The sequence below is a fragment of the Rhinopithecus bieti genome, unplaced genomic scaffold (genome assembly GCF_001698545.2).
Source record: "Rhinopithecus bieti isolate Rb0 unplaced genomic scaffold, ASM169854v2 scaffold_64120, whole genome shotgun sequence".
Classification (NCBI taxonomy): domain Eukaryota; kingdom Metazoa; phylum Chordata; class Mammalia; order Primates; family Cercopithecidae; genus Rhinopithecus; species Rhinopithecus bieti.
The window spans coordinates 368,215-386,240 of record NW_016824553.1 but is presented as its reverse complement, the minus strand read 5'-3'; the positions used below and the strand labels follow the sequence as shown (position 1 = coordinate 386,240).

Sequence of the window (18,026 nt, the reverse complement as noted above, 5' to 3'; positions counted from 1 at the left end):
GGGTGGGTGGGTGGGTGGGTATCTATTGCTGGGAGCATTAGTGTATCCTGAATTACGTGGGGTTGGCAGAAGAAAGACAACATGTAGCATTTGATTAGTTGACCCGTGTTCCCAGCTGACTTCCCCCGCTCACACAAGGTCTCATCCTGGGTTGTCGCTTTCTCCCTCCGCATACAGGCTCAAGAATGGGACATGGATGCCCGGCGGCCAATGCCTTTTCAGTTCCCACCCTTTCCAGATAGGGCACCTGTCTTCCCCGACCGCATGATGCGAGAGCCCCAGTTGCCCACAGCAGAGATCTCACTCTGGACGGTGGTGGCTGCCATTCAGGCTGTGGAGAGGAAGGTGGATGCCCAGGCCAGCCAGCTGCTGAACCTGGAGGGGCGCACGGGGACAGCCGAGAAGAAGCTGGCTGACTGCGAAAAGACGGCCGTGGAGTTTGGGAACCACATGGAGAGCAAGTGGGCCGTGCTGGGGACCCTGCTGCAGGAGTACGGGCTGCTGCAGAGGCGGCTGGAGAACTTGGAGAACCTGCTGCGCAACAGGAACTTCTGGGTCCTGCGGCTGCCCCCGGGCAGCAAGGGGGAGGCCCCCAAGGTATGTGGCGGTCCCCGGGCAGGGATGGAGGTGAGGAACAGCACAGGTGAATAAAATCCTTGGTTTTATTTTGTCAGCCCTTCTCATAAACTTCTCTGGCTCCCTGTTTTCCAATTTCAGTGTTCTTAAAGCCTGTTGCCACTGAAACAACCTGGTCTTGAACGTTCTACCCCAGCAAGGCTTACTCCATTCATTCCCCATAGTCTGCATTTCTGTCTGGGAGTCTTTGCTCTCGCTGTTCCTGGACTCCTCTGAGTTGTCTGATTGCAAGTTCCTGCAGCTCTTCACTCCTGGGTTTTCCCGCTTGACACCTACCAACGACTATGTGTCATTGGCTGCCTTGGTATATGCTCACCGGAATGTGGCTGGAATTGCGCCTCAAACCAGGCTGCCTGCAATTGCTTTCAAGTCATGGTCACTGACCTCAGGGGGCCCTTCTTAAAGTTCAGAACACACACTCTGTTTCTTATTCCATTCCCTCTCTTGCTTTCCTCCCGGATCCTCAACACTGCTTTTCCTTTCACTGAGAGAACAGTCACTCAGAAGAGGCGTCCACATGCAGCCGGCTTGTTCTTCCGTCTGCTGCTCGGTGGCCACAGCCTCTGCTTTCCCTTGTTCCTGTGGCTTGACGTCCCCTGCCCACCCAGGAGGTCACCCCAGCGTCTCTCTCCTTTCTCCTCTGAGTCATCAGCTCTCCCCTCTCTGCTGGGCTGTTCCCACCAGCATGTGACTATTCTGTCCTGCTATCCATCTTTTACAGAAAACCTCCCTGGGCCCTGCATCTACCTGCATTGGTGCCTCATTTCTCCACTCCTCTTTAGAGCAGAATCCCTTGAAAGAGTTGTCTATACTTGTTATCTCCAATTCTTTCTTCCCCATTTTCTCTCCTTCCCTCTCTTTTCCACTTCTCTTTATTATAGAATATTCAAATAAAAGTAGATAGAATAGTATAATGGGTTCCCATGTACCCAACTTCCAGCTTCATTAGCTACCAACTCTTGGCCAGTCTTGTTTCCCCTAAATCCCTGCCCACTTCCCCACTCGCATTTTATTTTGAAGCAAACCCCACACGTCAATCATTTCCTTTTCAAATATGTCAGTATTAGCTCAAAAGTAAGGACTCTTTTATTTTAAGTGATAACCTCAATGTTATTACCACCACCACCATAGTAAAAGCTTCAGCCTAGATCACTATCTAGTCAGTGATTAGATTTTCAGTTGTTTCAATTAAAAAAATTTTTTTTTAGTTTGAATTAGGATTCAAGTAATGTCCACACATTATGTTTGAGATGTCTCTTAAGTCTTTTTTAATCTGCAGGCATCTCTTCCATCTATTATTTTTCCTTTCAGTTTATCTGGAAGGAATTGGACCATCTGTCCTGTTTTGCATCTCATTGTCTGGATTCCACTGATTGCTTCCCCCGTGGTCTCATTTCACATGTTCCTCTATTCTCAGTATTCCAGTTGATTGGTAACTGGATCTTTCTGGAACGCACTCTGATCAGGCTTTTGCACACTAATGATGTCCATGGTATTACAGCCAGTGGTCGCTTCTCAGTCTTCATCCTCCCTGCCCCGTCAGCAGCATTGTGTGTAGGTGACCAGTCTCTCCTTGAAACCCCTTGCTGTGGCTTCTGGGACACCTCTCTCTGTTGATTCTTTTCCTACCTCACCAGCTGCTCTGTCTCACTGTTTGCCAATTTTGCCTCCTTTGGCCAGCTTTCTAATGCATGGAGTGGGCCAGACCTCTGTCTTGGCCTTTTCCTCTTTATTCACTCTCCTCCCTCATCACTGCATCTCGTCTCACAGTCTTTATTATTTATTTATTTATGTTTGAGACACAGTCCTACTCTGTCACCCAGACTGGAGTGCAGTGGCATGATCTCGGCTCACCGCAACCTCTGCCTCCGGGGTTCAAGTGATTCTCCTGCCTCAGCCTCCTTAGTAGCTGGGATTACAGGCACCTGCCACCATGCTGGGCTAATTTTTTGTATATTTAGTGGAGATGGGGTTTCACCATGTTGGCCAGGCAGGTCTTGAACTCCTGACCTCAGGTGATCCACCCACCTCGGCCTCCCAAAGTGCTGAGATTACAGGCGTGAGCCACCACGCCCAGCTAGTTTCACAGGATTAAAAGCAATCTGTATGCTGTCACCTCCCAAACAGATGCTTTCTCTCCCCTGCCCCCTTTCTTTCTATATGTTGCCCAGCTTTCTTTCTGGAATGCCAGATTCACATTCCTACCTATTAATTCATTTGGATGTCAGTAAATCTTAGATTTAACATGTCCAAAGTGAACTGCGGGCCACCTGCCTGGGACCTGTTCTACCTGCAGTTGTCCTCATCTCCATTGGTGACAGATGGTTCCATCCTTTCAAGTGCTCAGGCCACTTGGAGTCATACTTGTCTCCTCTCTTTCTCACACCCTGCTTCCAATCTATTAGTAAATACCCTGAATTTTCTTCAGAATATATCTGCAACCTGGCCACTCCTCACCACTCCATTGCCATTGCATCGTCTGGTCCCAGGCACCATGGTCTTTCATCTGATTTTTGCCATGGCCTCCTGGTGGGTCTCATTGTCTTCATCCTTGTCCCTCCAACCCATACAGTCTATCTGAACACAGCAGCCAGAGTGATCCTTTGAAAATGTGAAGCAGTCACATCACACCTCTGCTTAAACCTCCCAAATGGCTGGACACGGTTTTGGCTCACGCTCGTAATCCCAGCACTTTGGAAGGCCACGGCAGGTGGCTCATGTGAGGTCAGGAGTTCAAGACCAGCCCAGCCAACATGATGAAACCCCACCTCTACTAAAAAATACAAAAATTTGCTGGGCGTGGTGGCAGGTGCCTCTAATTCCAGCTACTCAGGAGGCTGAGGCAGAAGAATTGCTTGAACCTGGGAGGCAGAGGCTGCAGTGAGCTGAGATCTTACCACTGCACTCCAGCCTGGGTGACAAAGTAAGAATCTGTCTCAAAAAAACCAAAAATCACCTCTCAAATGGCTTCCCATCTGATTAGAATAAAAGCCCATGTCTGTTTATGGCCCACGCTCTCTTTCCCTGCCTCTCTGACCATTCTATCCACTCCCTCCTGCCCGCTCCCATCTGTGCTGTTCTGCCAGCACACCACGCGCGCCCCCAGCTCAGGGACTCTCCGCTGAGAAGCTCCTGCCCTGAATATCTGCATGGCTGTCCTCGCCTCCTCTTCCATCAGGGTCTGCTCAGGTGCCACTTCATCAGCGGGCCCTTCCACAACCATCCTATATAAAAGAACTACATCCTCTCAGCACACTCTTCTCTCTGCCCTTACTCGAATTTTCTCCAAAGTACTTTTGCCATTGACATCTTAAATATTTAAGATCTTCTTCTTCTTCTTCCTCTCCTTCTCCTTCTCCTTCTTTCTTCTTTCTTCTTTTTTTTTTTTGAGACAGAGTCTTGCTCTGTCACCCAGGCTAGAGTGCAGTGGCGCAGTCTTGGCTCACTGCAACTTCTGCCTCCCGGGTTCAAGTGATTCTCCTGCCTCAGTCTCCCAAGTAGCTGGGATTACAGGCACGTGCCACCAGACCTGGCTAATTTTTGTAGTTTTTTAGTAGAGACAGGGTTTCCCCGTGTTGTCCAGGCTGGTCTCGAACCCCTGACCTCAAGTGATCCATCCTCCTCAGCCTCCCAAAGTGCTGGGATTACAGGCGTGAACCACTACACCTGGCCTTAAGATATTATTCTTAAGTATAATCCTCTTTTTGTCTTCTTGGTTGGTTTTCCCTAACCAGAGTGTAAATTCTGCTCGGTTGCCTGCTGTATCCCTGTGCCTGGAATGGTACCTGGCTTAGGCTGGTATGCAAAAATGTTTGTGGAGTGCCTCTCTCCAGCTGGAGAGCTAACAGCTTCCTGGCAGGGACCGGGTCTTGTATGTCTCCATGTCTGCTGAGGCAACCAACCCGGTGACTTTGCCAGAGGAGTTGTTTGACGTTACTCATTGAGGCTTCACAGAACTGAGTTGTAATAGTGGCTCTGGTTCCTCTGCAAAACCTTTCCTGGCACTGCAGCCACAGAGGCTGGTTTTTAGTATGGTTTTGCATACGTCGCTTGTCTAGAACAATCAGCATCTACGTACACACTACCCTTTTCTTTTGTCTGCACTGTGTGTCTCAGCGCATATCCTTGTGTGGCACTGTGATGTGTTCTGTGCGTTGGATTAGGCATTAGAGTAGACTTGACTTGACAAGGGCTCTTACAGAATAATGAAATGGTTTTGGGGTCTGGAATCAAAGGACTTGCGTTTAAATCCTGACTTCGCCATATACTGGTTTTGCTTTTTGTTTTTCTGGTATGGTCTCACATTGTCATCCAGGCTGGAGCACAGTTATACAATCATAGTTCATGTAACTTTGAACTCCTGGGCTCAAGCAATCCTTCCACCTCAGTGTCTTAATTAATTAGGACTACAGGCACATGCCACCACACCCAGTTAAGTTTTTTATTTATTTTTATTCTTTGTAGTGACAGGGTCTTGCTATGTTGCTGAGGCTGGTCTTGAACTTCTGGGCTCAAGCTGTCTTCCTGCCTCGGCTTCCCAAAATGTTGGGATTATAGGCTTGAGCCACTGCATGAGGCCTGCTTGTACTGATTTTCCTATCATTGGTCAAAAGTGTTTTTTGTTGTTTCTGAGCCTCCTCAATTCCTCTTTTGAAGGAAGTGAAATATAAATAATTCAGTAAATTCCCAGCTGGTGTCTCTGAGTTTCAGGGTTATTGTCAATAAAATGAAGATTATAATATGCTTACTTCATGGAGTTGTGAGGATTAATTAACTTTATTTGTGGGACGACACTATGTAGATTGTTGTGTTAGTTACCTGTTGCTGTATAACAGATTACCCCGAAACATAGCAGCCCAGCCTAAAAAAATAATTATTTATCATCTCACCATTTCTGTGGGTCAGGAATTGGGGAGCAGCGTAGGTGAGTGGTTCTGGCTCAGAGTCCCATGAGGTTACGGTCAAGCTGTTGAATGGGGTAGCAGTTATCCGAAGGTCTGACTGGGGCTGAAGGGCCTGATTCCAGCGTGGCTCACTCACTCAGCTGTTCTGGGGGAGGCACATGGTCTTGGGGGAGGAAGGAAAAAGTAAAGAAGACATGTGCCAGATGGACGAAAGGCAACATAGTTACAGGAACCAAGCAGGATAAAATTCTAGAAAGACCATCTGACCTTTCAAAGAGGTCAAAAATGTTGAGAATTTCAATAGAAGGTCGCTGATGATCTTCCAGAGTGTGGTTTCAGAGAAGGGAGGGTACGGCCAGGTGCGGTGGCTTAAGCCTGTAATCCCAGCACTTTGGGAGGCCGAGACGGGCGGATCATGAGATCAGGAGATCGAGACCATCCTGGCTAACACGGTGAAACCCCGTCTCTACTAAAAAATACAAAAAAAAAAACTAGCCGGGCGTGGTGGCGGGCGCCTGTAGTCCCAGCTACTCAGGAGGCTGAGACAGGAGAATGGCGTGAACCCGGGAGGCGGAGCTTGCAGTGAGCTGAGATCCGGCCACTGCACTCCAGCCTGGGTGACAGAGCAAGACTCCGTCTCAAAAAAAAAAAAAAAAAAAAGAGAAGGGAGGGTACAGAGGCAGACAGAGTCTAAGGGGGTGAAGAATGCGTAGATGGTGAAGAGGAAAAAACAGAATGTGTCTCTTGGGAAGTTCCCAGTGAATGGAGAGGGCAGAGTGACCTGAGCAAGCAGCGTTTTGCGGGAAGGTTTTTCTGAGGTTGGAATGACCCTGAAGGGACGGAGCCAGTGGAGAGGGAGAAACTGATGATGTCGATGAGAAGGATTATTTGGATTAAGCTCCATAGGCAGGAGGTGGAGGCAGAGGTGAAGGGCACATGCTGGTGGCCTTGGATTGGCAAGGAGAGGAGCAAGGAAGGAGCCTGCCGGCGCCTACCTGAGATCAAAGACAGACAGGTGTGGGAGGTCACTTAAAGGTCTGGGAGAATGAAATGTTTGAAACAAGCCTCCCGGGGAACATAGCAAGGTGTCAGCAAGAGACAAACAAGCTTCTGAAGCTGCCATGAAACAGCAGTATGAATTGGTGGTGGATGTCTTCTGTGGAGTCCTAGTAACAGAGAATTAAAATGAAGAAAGGGGACGCTCGCACCTGTAATCCCAACACTTCCGGAGGCCAAGGCAGGCAGATGATGAGGTCAGGAGATCGAGACCATCCTGGTTAACATGGTGAAACCCCGTCTCTACTAAAATACAAAAAAAAAAAAAAAAAATTAGCCCGGTGTGGTGGTGCATGCCTGTAGTCTCAGCTACTGGGGAGGCTGAGGCAGGGGAATCGCTTGAAACTGGGAGGTGGAGTTTACAGTGAGCTGAGATCGTGCCACTGCACTCCAGCCTGGAGACGGAGCGAGACTCCGTCTCAAAAAATAAATAAATAAATAAATAAGTAGAAATAAAAAAATAAAACGAAGAAGCCGGGTGCAGTGGCTCACGCTTGTAATCCCAGCATTTTGAAAGGCTGAGACAGGCAGATCACAAGCTCAGGAGTTCGAGACCAGCCTGGCCAATATGGTGAAACCCCGTCTCTACTAAAAACACAAAAATTAGCCGGGCGTGGTGGCAAGCGCCTATAATCCCAGCTACTCGGGAGGCTGAGACAGGAGAATCACTTGAGCTCGGGAAGCAGAGGTTGCAGTGAGCTGGTATCATGTCATTGCACTCCAGTCTGGGCGACAGTAAGACTCTTTCTCAATAAATAAATACATATAAAATGAAGAAAGGGATCTGTATTAATTTTCCCAGGTTGGGGCTTTTCCTGCATCTGGTGGAAGGTCCAGGAATTAAAGGTTCTAGTTCTGATTGTAAAGATGGACAGTGAGTTGTCAGTCCGTAGGGATGGAGCATGGCACTGAGGTATAGACATCACACCTACACGTGGCATTCTCAGAGTTACAAGCACCTGGTAAAAGGGCTGACATTTCTAACTTACATAAAGGTGCTGCCCACTCACCATGCTGAGTAGCGGTAGCTGTGCTCTTGACTTTGGTGTCTTTTTTTTTTTGAGACGGAGTGTCGCTCTGTCGCCCAGGCTGGAGTGCAGTGGCCGGATCTCAGCTCACTGTAAGCTCCGCTTCCCGGGTTCACGCTATTCTCCTGCCTCAGCCTCCCGAGTAGCTGGGACTACAGGCGCCGCCACCTCGCCCGGCTAGTTTTTTGTATTTTTTAGTAGAGACGGGGTTTCACCGTGTTAGCCAGGATGGTCTTGATCTCCTGACCTCGTGATCCGCCCGTCTCGGCCTCCCAAAGTGCTGGGATTACAGGCTTGAGCCACCGCGCCTGGCCTGGTGTCTTTTTCTAACTCACCCCAAGGTGCCATACAGGCCAGTTTTACCCTGTAAATGAAATACATAGATGAATGGACTGTAATCATGGGATAGGGGAGGATTGAGGGGTTAGATTTCAGACTGAAAGGCTGGTTCAGTCGGAATGTGAAAGTGGTAAGAGGGAAGGCTGTGTGTCCAGAGAAGGAAGTTCAGTTATCAAAGTCATGGAAGTGAAACGATTTTGGACAATTCGGTCCAAGTTGAGGTCATGCTGATGAGTGGCCGAAGTGAGTGATTGCAAACTGAAATCAGCTTTCTGTAACAGATCCGAACACACTCGTCATCAGTCTGACAAGTGACTGACACCACGTGATGACTCGGGCTGCAGTGGAGCTTCCTGGTATTGGCACCCACTGTGCAGCACACTCAAGTATTTATTGATTCCCTACTGTACGCTCCTTGAATGATCCAGATAGAGCAGTGAATGAAGTGGACCAAGGTTCTGAACCTTAGCACAGGCCTCAGATTTTACATGCTCTGCTGACAAAGAGGTAACTGTGTACACAGAGGTGACCTGACCTGAAATACAGGTTTGGTAACCAGGTTTTACTCTACTTGGCTCACGGATACCCACTCTGAGAACCTGCCACCCCTCTGTCACCCTGAATACCAAAATAAGCATATTGACTGCTCTTTACCCTCAGGTATCCAGTTGACCTAAAAGTGAAATAACAATGGATGTGGCTAAATGCTATTTCTAAAAAGGCAGGGTTGACCATCTGTGTTATTGAAAGCATGAGAAGGTCTGGGACAGAGAGAACTGACTCCACTGAGATGGACGTTGGGGACTGGGGAACCACGGAGAGCAAAGGCCGGTCTTTGGTGGGGAGTGGGTCCTGTGGCCTGCAGGAGAAGGGGAGGTGGTAGGGAGGAGCAGGCAGGAGGCGCTAGATTAACTGCTTGTTGGCTCAGGTTCCAGTGACTTTTGTCGACATTGCTGTGTACTTCTCCGAGGACGAGTGGAAGAACTTGGACGAATGGCAGAAGGAGCTTTATAACAACCTTGTGAAGGAGAACTACAAAACCCTCATGTCCCTGGGTAAGGACGCCTTCTCTCCTCTTTGGTGAGCCATCTCTGCAGAGGGTTGTGAAATGCTTATTCGTCCACGTTAGCACTGCCTAGGCAGGTTGTTTCATGTTTTTATGTAATGGAAACTCAGAAAACCATTTGCTTATAATGCTAGTAAAATAGAACAGTTTACAATAGGATAAAAATTTAAAACCCAATAACAGGGCCCATTACCATAGAACTCAACGTTACAACACTACCACGTTGGATTACAGTAAAACAGCACCATTTGCACTTCACCACGCCCCACATCCCAGCAGTCCAGGGTGAGCCATAGCTGGTCTCATGTTGGCTTTCAGAGGCCAGCTCTTCCTACAGTAGAAATTTGAGAATCTATCGACTTGTTTTCAAGGTTCTTCATAAGAGATTACCTGCCTAACTTGCATAACTGCTGCCAAAGAGGGACATCCAGGTGGAGAGGACGAGATGGGTAGCGGAGAGTTCTCCTGTCCCCTTGCTGGATGTGTTGGTCAACTTCACTCAATCTTTCCCTCCCTCCTCCTCACTTCCAGACGCCGAGGGCCCAGTCCCCAAGCCAGATGCTCCGGCCCACCCTGAGCCCAGGGAAGAGCCTTGTGTGTGGGAGCAGCGCCACCCCGAAGAGAGAGAAATCTCAATGGATCCTGATGCAGGTGATGGCAGCAGAAGAGTGCAGGGTCCAGGGAAGGGCAAGAGAGGACAGCCGGCGGCCCGCACCACTGTGTATGCACCATGGGGCGAGGCTCTTGGGTGGCTGCCAGGGGCCAGTTCGGCCACAGTTGAAATTTGGTGGTCACTTGCAGGAAGAGATCTCAGGACTCAGAATAGCACCCTGGATATTTGTCATTTGGTTTGTTAAAGCCGCATAGCTCTGGACTCACAGGTAAGCTGGGTGGAGAGACGAGGAAGGGCTTAGGCTTATGCTACCGCCCGGGCCTGACGTGGAACTACAGAGAGAGGCCCCAGGCCCGGGCTCAGAGAGGCTGACGGAGGAGGGAAAAAGGAGTCTGCAGCACGTGCGGGGTTTCGCCCCGGCCCGGCCTGTCGCTTATTGCTCAGCCTAATGTGCAGCGTCATCACCTCATTCTTCGGCCAACACATGCGGCTTACCTGCAGGCTTGCCCTGCAAGGCACTTGACTCACTCAAGAAGGAATCTTAAGCCTGAGGAAATCGGGCCTGTTGAACACATCACACTTGATGAGCTGTTGCTGGGGTGGAAGGCCCAGGGTTCTAGGCCTACCTCTGCCTTGGAAAGCCTTCCTCAGGGCCAGCTTTCCTGAGCATTGTTGGACTAGGTGAAATCTGGTGCTCAAACTGTGTTCTCTACTTCATTGGAGGAACTTTTGCCGGTCTGGGCCCTCTGTCCTCTCTTGTTTTTTTGTTTTTTGTTTCTTTGAGATGGAGTCTCACTCTGTGGGTCAGGCTAGAATGCAATGGTGCAATCTCAGCTCACTGCAACCTCAGCCTGCTGAGTAGCTGGGACTACAGGCATACGCCACCATGCCCAGCTAATTTTTGTATTTTTAGTAGAGATGGGGTTTCGCCATGTTGGCCAGGCTGGTCTTGAACTCCTGACCTCAAGTGATCCACTCACCTCAGCCTCCCAAAACGCTAGGATTACAGGCGTGAGCCACCATGCCCGGCCATGTCCTCCCTTGTTTTTAAGTGGAGAACGTTTTCCTGAAACTCACCTTAGAAGGCAGCTTGCAAGGCCACTCTCTCCCCTCCTCCCATTCCCAATCTTTCCTTTTTATTGAGATGTGATTTACAGACCATAAAATTTACTGTTTTAAAGACTGCAGTTCGGTGGCTCACAAAGTCATGCAACCAAAATCATTATTGAATTCCAGAACATTTCTACCATAAGAAACCCTGCACCTGGCAGGGCACAGTGGCTCACGCCTGTAATCCTAGCACTTTGGGAGGCCAAGGCGGGCGGATTAGCTGAGGTCAGGAGTTCAAGACCATCCTGGCCAACAAAGAGAAACCCCGTCCCTACTTAAAAATACAAAAAATTAGCCGAGTGCAGTGGCGTGCACCTGTAATTCCAGCTACTCGGGAGGCTGAGGCAAGAGAATCACTGGAACCTCACACACACAAGCAATCCCTCCCTGCTCCCTTTTACCCCCAGCCCCTGGGAACCACTAATCGACTGTCTGTGTCTATGGATTTGCCTGTCCTGGACATTTCCTCTAAATGACTCCTTCCCTGTCTTCATCAAGCACTGCAGAAGTTTGAGGTCAGCAGTGGTAGTAACAGCACCTAGTCTTATGAGGTAGCTTTTTACATTTGAAGCACTGTAATCTCAACAGTTTCAGGTGGTTATCAAACCACCACTGAGCTTGAGGTAGAACAGGGATCACTGTGTCCCTTTTGTAGATGAAAAGGGTAGACTGGAACCCAGAGAGGCTAAATGACTCATCCGCTGAGTTGGTGCAGAGTTGAAGCCAGGATCCCAGTCTTCAGGTTCTTTGTCTTCTCTCTTTCCTGGTGCCTGAGCCTCCTCTTGCACAGGGGGCGCCATCAGAAGAAAAGGCCCTGTTTGTTTCATGCTGGGCTTCTATGTAGAGGCTATGTCATTGTCTTTTATGCACAGCGAGTCCTCACTTAATGTCACTGATAGGGTCTCAGAAACTGTGGCTTTAAAATGACATATAACACAACCAATTTTTCTTTCTCATCAATGTTGTAACTAAACACCATGGGAGGAAGTGACGTTATTTGAGGATCTACTATGTGTCATTTCACTTGAACTCACTGTTTCCAAGAACCTGTTGATGACAGTGAGACTGACTGTATAAGGAGGTTGTGCACTATCTGTCCAACAATAGAGCTTAGTTGTGCCTTTTTGCCCAGCCTGGTTTCTTACAAATCATATATATACACGTGTGTGTGCATCTGGCCTCAGCCTGGCCAGCTCTTTCTGATTGAGGTGACAAACAAGGACTAGTGACTCCCACAGAGAGGTCCAACTTGTGGCCCAGTCCTGATTAGGACCCAGCCAGTTATGTAGCTCTAGGGTATTTCTGAATTCTCTCTTCAGCCTCATCACCCCTCATTTTGCTGCTTGCCTAGCCCTTTTTCTTGAATGTTGACTCCCTCTCTGCTCCTGAGACCTTCTGCTCCTCAGGGTCCCCCATGGCTCCGACAGGAACCCAAGACCCCTGTCTTCTCCCCTGGGAAGTGCTGTCAGCCATGCTTCTGAGCCCAGAATGTCCCGGTGACCAGCACGTAGAAAAAAAGACACAAAGCAATGTCATTCTCTGTTCCCAGGAGCAGAGCTCATGGTGCCTGTGGAAAAAAAGACACAAAGCAATGTGATTCTCTGTCCCCAGGAGCAGAGCCCCTGGTGCCTGCGCAGGATGCGTCTTCCCAGGTGAAGCGTGAGGACGCCCTGTGTGTCCGGGGCCAGCGGGGCCTGGAGGAAAGAGCCATCCCCACGGAATCCATTACCGGTGAGTGAGCCAAGCAGCCGTCCACACCAGAGAGGGGAGGGGAGAGGGTTAGCATGGTCTGCCAGACCCCAGAGTTAGCTGTCGCGTGTGCCAGGCCAGAGGGCTGAGCTCGAAATGGAAGGGCTGTGCATCCAGGTCTGGGCTGAGCCAGGATTCCTCCAGGGGACACAGACGTGGCAAACAGCATTGACAATTTGCTGGCACACCTGGGCTCAGCGTGTTCTGTTTCCTCTCTTCCTCATATTATCTGTTTTTAACTATTCCATCTTCCCCTTGAGAAACAATATCCTGGCAGAAGTACTAAGTGTAAGGCTTCATGGGTGGGAAGCAGGCAGGTCAGGAAGACCTGTTGTTCCCTGACCAGGAAGGCCTTTCATTGTTTTAGACAAGTGTTTATGGGCTGCTGCCTCTGTGCCAGGCACCCACATACCTGCGGTCCTGTGAGGGACCTCCCCTTAGCTGGCATTGCAGCTGGACTCTGTCGTAGGTGAGAACTCTGTTAGAGCAGAGGTATGTATCAATCAGAGTTCTCCAGAGAAGCAGGACCCGTAAGGGTGTGTGTGTAAAAGAGAGATTGATTTTATTTTAAGGAATTGGCTTGTGATTGTGGAGGCTGGCAAGTCCAAAATGTACAGGGCAGGCCAGCAGGTTAGAGACCCGAGGAAGCGCTGATGCGGCTGCTCCAGCCTGCGGGCAGAATTGCCTCTTCCTTGGGGGAGGTCTGTGTTTTTCCTTAGGCCTTCAGCTGGTTGATGAGGCCCGCCCACATCATAGAGGGCAGTCTGCTTGACTCCAGTCTGCTGACTTACATGTTCAAATCTCATCTAAAAAATACCTTCATAGAAACAGCTAAATAATGTTTGACCAAATATCTGGGTACCATGACCAAGCCAAGTTGACACATAAAATCAACAATCATGAGACATATTAACATACTGTAGCCCTTTACTTATTCACAGGTTAGAGCTCCACAAACCTCATCCCCCCTTAGTCAGAGCCTCACACCCATAGGTAAGTGCTCACAGTATCTGGGTAGAGGAAAGCCTGTTCACTTGTCATCAGGCATGACCCTTGAAAGCATCACAGTATTAGGATCTTTAAGGAGATCTTTAAGAGATAAGAAGGCAATAAGGCTAAATTAGGTTTGAGACTCTGTAGAAGAAAGAAAATATAAGGTCTTTTTCTTACATCTTAGAAAAATCCCATTCAACAGCTTTAAAGGCTTCTCGTAACATTACTTTATACCCTATAAATATATACCACTATAATCTGTCAATATATAATTTAAAAAAAAGGCTTTCTGGAAGTTGTCATCTTTCCAGAGGAAATACCGCTTTCCATGGTGGTCTCAGCACCAGAATAGGAACCTTAATCTTTTTTTAAAAATTTTTTAATTTTTTGTTGTTGTTGTAGAGACAGAGTCTCGCTCTGTCGCCCAGGCTGGAGTGCAGTGGCGCGATCTCGGCTCACTGCAAGCTCCGCCTCCTGGGTTCACGCCATTCTCCTGCCTCAGCCTCCTGAGTAGCTGGGACTACAGGTCCCCGCCACCACGCCCGGCTAATTTTTTGTATTTTAGTAGAGACGGGGTTTCACTGTGTTAGCCAGGATGGTCTCGATCTCCTGACCCCGTGATCCACCTGCCTCGGCCTCCCAAAGTGCTGGGACTAAAGGCGTCAGCCACCACGCCCAGCAATAGGAACCTTATTCTAAGGAGATTTAAGTTCCTGCAGCACAGAAAGACTCTTTCTTAGAGACCGTAATGTCACTCCCCTACAGCATCCTCTTATTTGCAGCAAAAGCTCCGTTAATTGGGGCCAAGTGGACTTCAACCTTTAGTTAATGAGACTTATGTAATTGTACCTGATGTTTAGGGGAAAGAGATAATTGCATGAAATCAGAGATTTACTCAAAACACAAACTTGCAGTCAATTTCTCATCTTCTAACACCTTTGCCACTCTTGTTCCCGAGAGTAGACTCCCCAATTTCTGCCCAGGACCTCTTGTCCCGGATTAAACAGGAGGAGCATCAGTGCGTGTGGGATCAGCAGGATTTGGCAGACAGAGATATTCCCACGGATCCCAATTCAGGTGAGAACAAGGCCAGAATGAATATTGAGGGCAACCAGCGCTTTTCCAAAGGAATTATTAAATTAATAATTTATTGTGTCTATGCAACTGATACTAAAATTACTTCAGCACTGATTTTTTGTTTTTTGAGGTGGAGTCTTGCTCTGTTGTTCAGGCTGGAGTGCAGTGGTGTGATCTCAGCTCACCGCAACCTCTGTTTCCCGGGTTTAAGCAATTCTCCTGCCTCAGCCTCCTGAGTAGCTGAGATTACAGGCATGTGCCACTACACCCAGCTCATTTTTTGTATTTTTAGTAGAGATGGGGTTCCACCATGTTGGTCAGGCTGGTCTTGAACTCCTGGCCTCAAATGATCTGCCCGCCTCAGCCTCCCAAAGCGCTGGGATTACGGGCATGAGCCACCGCGTCCAGCTATTCAGCACTGATTTTGAACAATAAAACTACCAAAAGCATCTGAAAGCTGCGTATAGTTCTGTGTCAGAAAATCGTTTACATTTTCTGGAATTTCTCTTGAGTGAATACTAGTTAGAAGTTTCCCAAGAAACTTGTAGGGAGGGTCTAGGCATTCAGGGAGGCATAAAAGAACAATAGAAGCCCCACCTGCCCACGACCTATGTGTGTGTCCGTGTGTTTGCAGAGCTAAGTCCAGTGTCATCGCCTGGTAGTTAGGACACAAGTCTCATCCTACCCACCGTCCCAGGGAGAGAAGATGAGAAGTTGAATCCAGGATTCCTTGTGCTTTGTCACCTTCACAACAGAAATTGAGGGGACCCAGGGCAGAGGGAAAACAGGGCCTTCCTGCTTCACTGTGGTTCTTATCAGTGACCTCTGGTTGCAGCCTCTGCCATCGCTGATTTCTAAGTCATACCCGTTAGCTATGGCCCTGTGGGCCATTATCTGGGGCTTTTTCTGGCCTGTCCTGGCCCTATGAGTTCCTCTGGGGCTAAGCAGTAGAGCTGGGAGGTCTGGGTTTTAATCCTTGGCCTCCACTGCACAGACCTTGGGCTAAGCCTCTTTCTGGCCAACTTGAAATGCAGTGAGCAGAGAGAGTCCCTTTAGGAAGGGGCTTACGAGGGTAAGGAGGATGGCCTGGAAATGCAACACCGATACCAAAACATGCCCTGCAGGCTGCAGCCGCCGCGTGGGATGGTTTTGAGACCTTTGATGGGAGGCTGAGTGGAAATGAACAAAATCTAAGACTGCCTTCTTTCCATGACAACAGAGTCTCTCATCTCAGCGCATGACATTTTGTCATGGATCAAGCAGGAGGAGCAGCCATACCCATGGGGACCACGTGACTCAATGGATGGAGAGCTTGGATTAGACACTGGCCCTAGTGAGTAGTGCCTACCTGGGCCCCGGGGTTTCTCCTCTGGAGCTGTACAGCTGAGGCCTGGAGGAAGGCTGCTGCTCTTCTCAGCTCACCCCTCTTAGGGCGATGTTCTGTCGATGGCAGCCTTTCAAAGTTCTGCACCAAAGCGCCCCCATTCTTTTTGGAGTGTGATATTGTATTGGTTCCCTGGGGCTGTCATAACAGGGTACCACAGGCTGGGCAGCTTAAACAATAGAAATTTATTCTCTCACAGTTCCACAGGTTGAAAGTCCAACATCAAGGGGTGGGCTGGGCCTTGCTCCCTCTGAAGTCTGTAGGGAATTCCTCCCTCGCCTCTCCCAGCTTCTGGTGGGTGCTGGCAACCTCTGGCGCTCCTTGGCTTGTAGATGCGTTGCTCCAAGCCTCTCTTGTCACATGGCGTTCCCTTGTGTCTGTCCTCACATGCCATCTTATAAAGATACCAGTCATATTGGATCAGGGCCACCCTACTCTAGTATGACCTCATCTTAACTAACTACGTCTGCAATGACCCTGTTTCCAAATAAGGTCGCATTCTGAAGTCCTGGGGGTTAGGACTTCAACGTACTTGGCAGGGTGAGGGGGAGGGCACAATTTAACCCTTCATGGCAGGGAGGGGAGGAAGGGAGAGGGGACGGGAGAGAGCTGAGCCAGTGTGCCTGAGGCAGTTGACAGCAGCAGGTGGCTCACATGCTGGAAGACACTAGCCTGCCTGCTCATGGTGGCTCATACCTAAGATCCCAGCATTTTGGGAGGCTAAGGCAGAAGGATCTCTTGAGCTCAGGAGTTTGAAACTAGCCTGGGCAACATCGTGAGACCCACAGAGTCTACAAAAAAATTAATTAATTAGCCAGGTGTGGTGACTTATGCCTGTGGTCCCAGCTACTCTGGAGGCTGAGGTGAGAGGATCGCTTGAGCCTGGGAGGTCATGGCTGCAATGAGCCATGCTTGCACCACTGCACTCCAGCCTGGGCGAGAGCGAGATCCTGTCTCAAAAAAACCAAACAATAGTAGCTGAAGTACCCCAGGCATCCCTGAGCTACCATCCCTGAGTAACTGATGAACACACTGAAGCTCAAAGAGAAAGGGAAGATTGTTTTCCCCAACAGTTATGGAACCGAATGTCTCACCAGACTTGGGTCTCTTGGGTCTTTCTGAAGCTCTGCTTATTAATCTATGACCCTAAGCATATGTTTATGGATTACTGAACACTCTTAGCTCAGGCTAATATTCCTCGCTAAAACCCAGTACCATCCTCTTGCCCTCAACATGGCTGACCTAGTGTCTTTTGGCTGGTCGAAGTGTTAACAGAATAGCTGAATGTGTGTTCCCTGTCCATATTCCTGACATCTTTTTTTTTTTTTTTTTTTTTTGAGATAGTCTCTCGCTCTGTCGCCCAGGCTGGAGTGTAGTGGTGCAATCTCGGCTCACTGCAACCTCCGCCTACCGGGTTCAAGCAATTCTTCCGCCTCAGCCTCCCCGGTAGCTGGGATTACAGGCACCCGCCACCATGCCCGGCTAATTTTTGTATTTTTAGTAGAGACGGGGTTGCACCATGTTGGCCAGGCTGGTCTCGAACTCCTGACCTCAGGTGATCCTCCTGCCTTGGCCTCTCAAAGTGCCGGGATTACAGACATGAGCCACTGTGCCCAGAGCTGACATCTTGAAAGAGCTTAAACTCCACATAAGAGCGGAGGACATGGGTTGTTTCTGGTTCTGAACAGCCATTCACACTCTCTATAAGACAAACTTAGTTCTAGAAGAACCAGTGTGGGCCTGGAGGAATTGGCAGGAACGAGATAGGAACAATGTATGTCCTTATTTCAAATAGAATTGAAAGCGGTCCTCTTTATAACTGCTGGCTTGGTGGGATGAGATGGGGGAAGCCAGGACACTGGTGGTGAGTACTGGAAGAAAGCCAACTCCACCTCTTCCCCCACAGCTGTAGGCTACCATTGCTAGCTCTGGCCCTGAAGGCATAGGAACTAGTGCATCTGACCTGGGGCCAGCAAATTCTGCCCAAACCCTTCCTTATCCCTCAATGCTATCTTCTGATTCTTCCCAGTTGGCTAGGAGCATGTGGGCCTCGAGGAGCCTGTTCTTGGGG

The 18,026-nt window shown here is 49.1% G+C and overlaps 1 protein-coding gene across 1 annotated transcript in view; it reads left to right on the top strand.

Annotated features, from left to right (window-relative positions):
- The window catches only part of ZNF282 (zinc finger protein 282), a 31,547-nt gene that overhangs the window by 2,902 nt on the left and 10,619 nt on the right, over positions 1–18,026 (top strand). The window contains exons 2-7 of the mRNA XM_017862407.1: positions 178–597; positions 8,892–9,018; positions 9,561–9,680; positions 12,364–12,483; positions 14,458–14,571; positions 15,791–15,904. Of these exons, the coding sequence (XP_017717896.1) occupies positions 178–597; positions 8,892–9,018; positions 9,561–9,680; positions 12,364–12,483; positions 14,458–14,571; positions 15,791–15,904 (1,015 nt within the window). The remainder of the gene's footprint in view (positions 1–177; positions 598–8,891; positions 9,019–9,560; positions 9,681–12,363; positions 12,484–14,457; positions 14,572–15,790; positions 15,905–18,026) is intronic.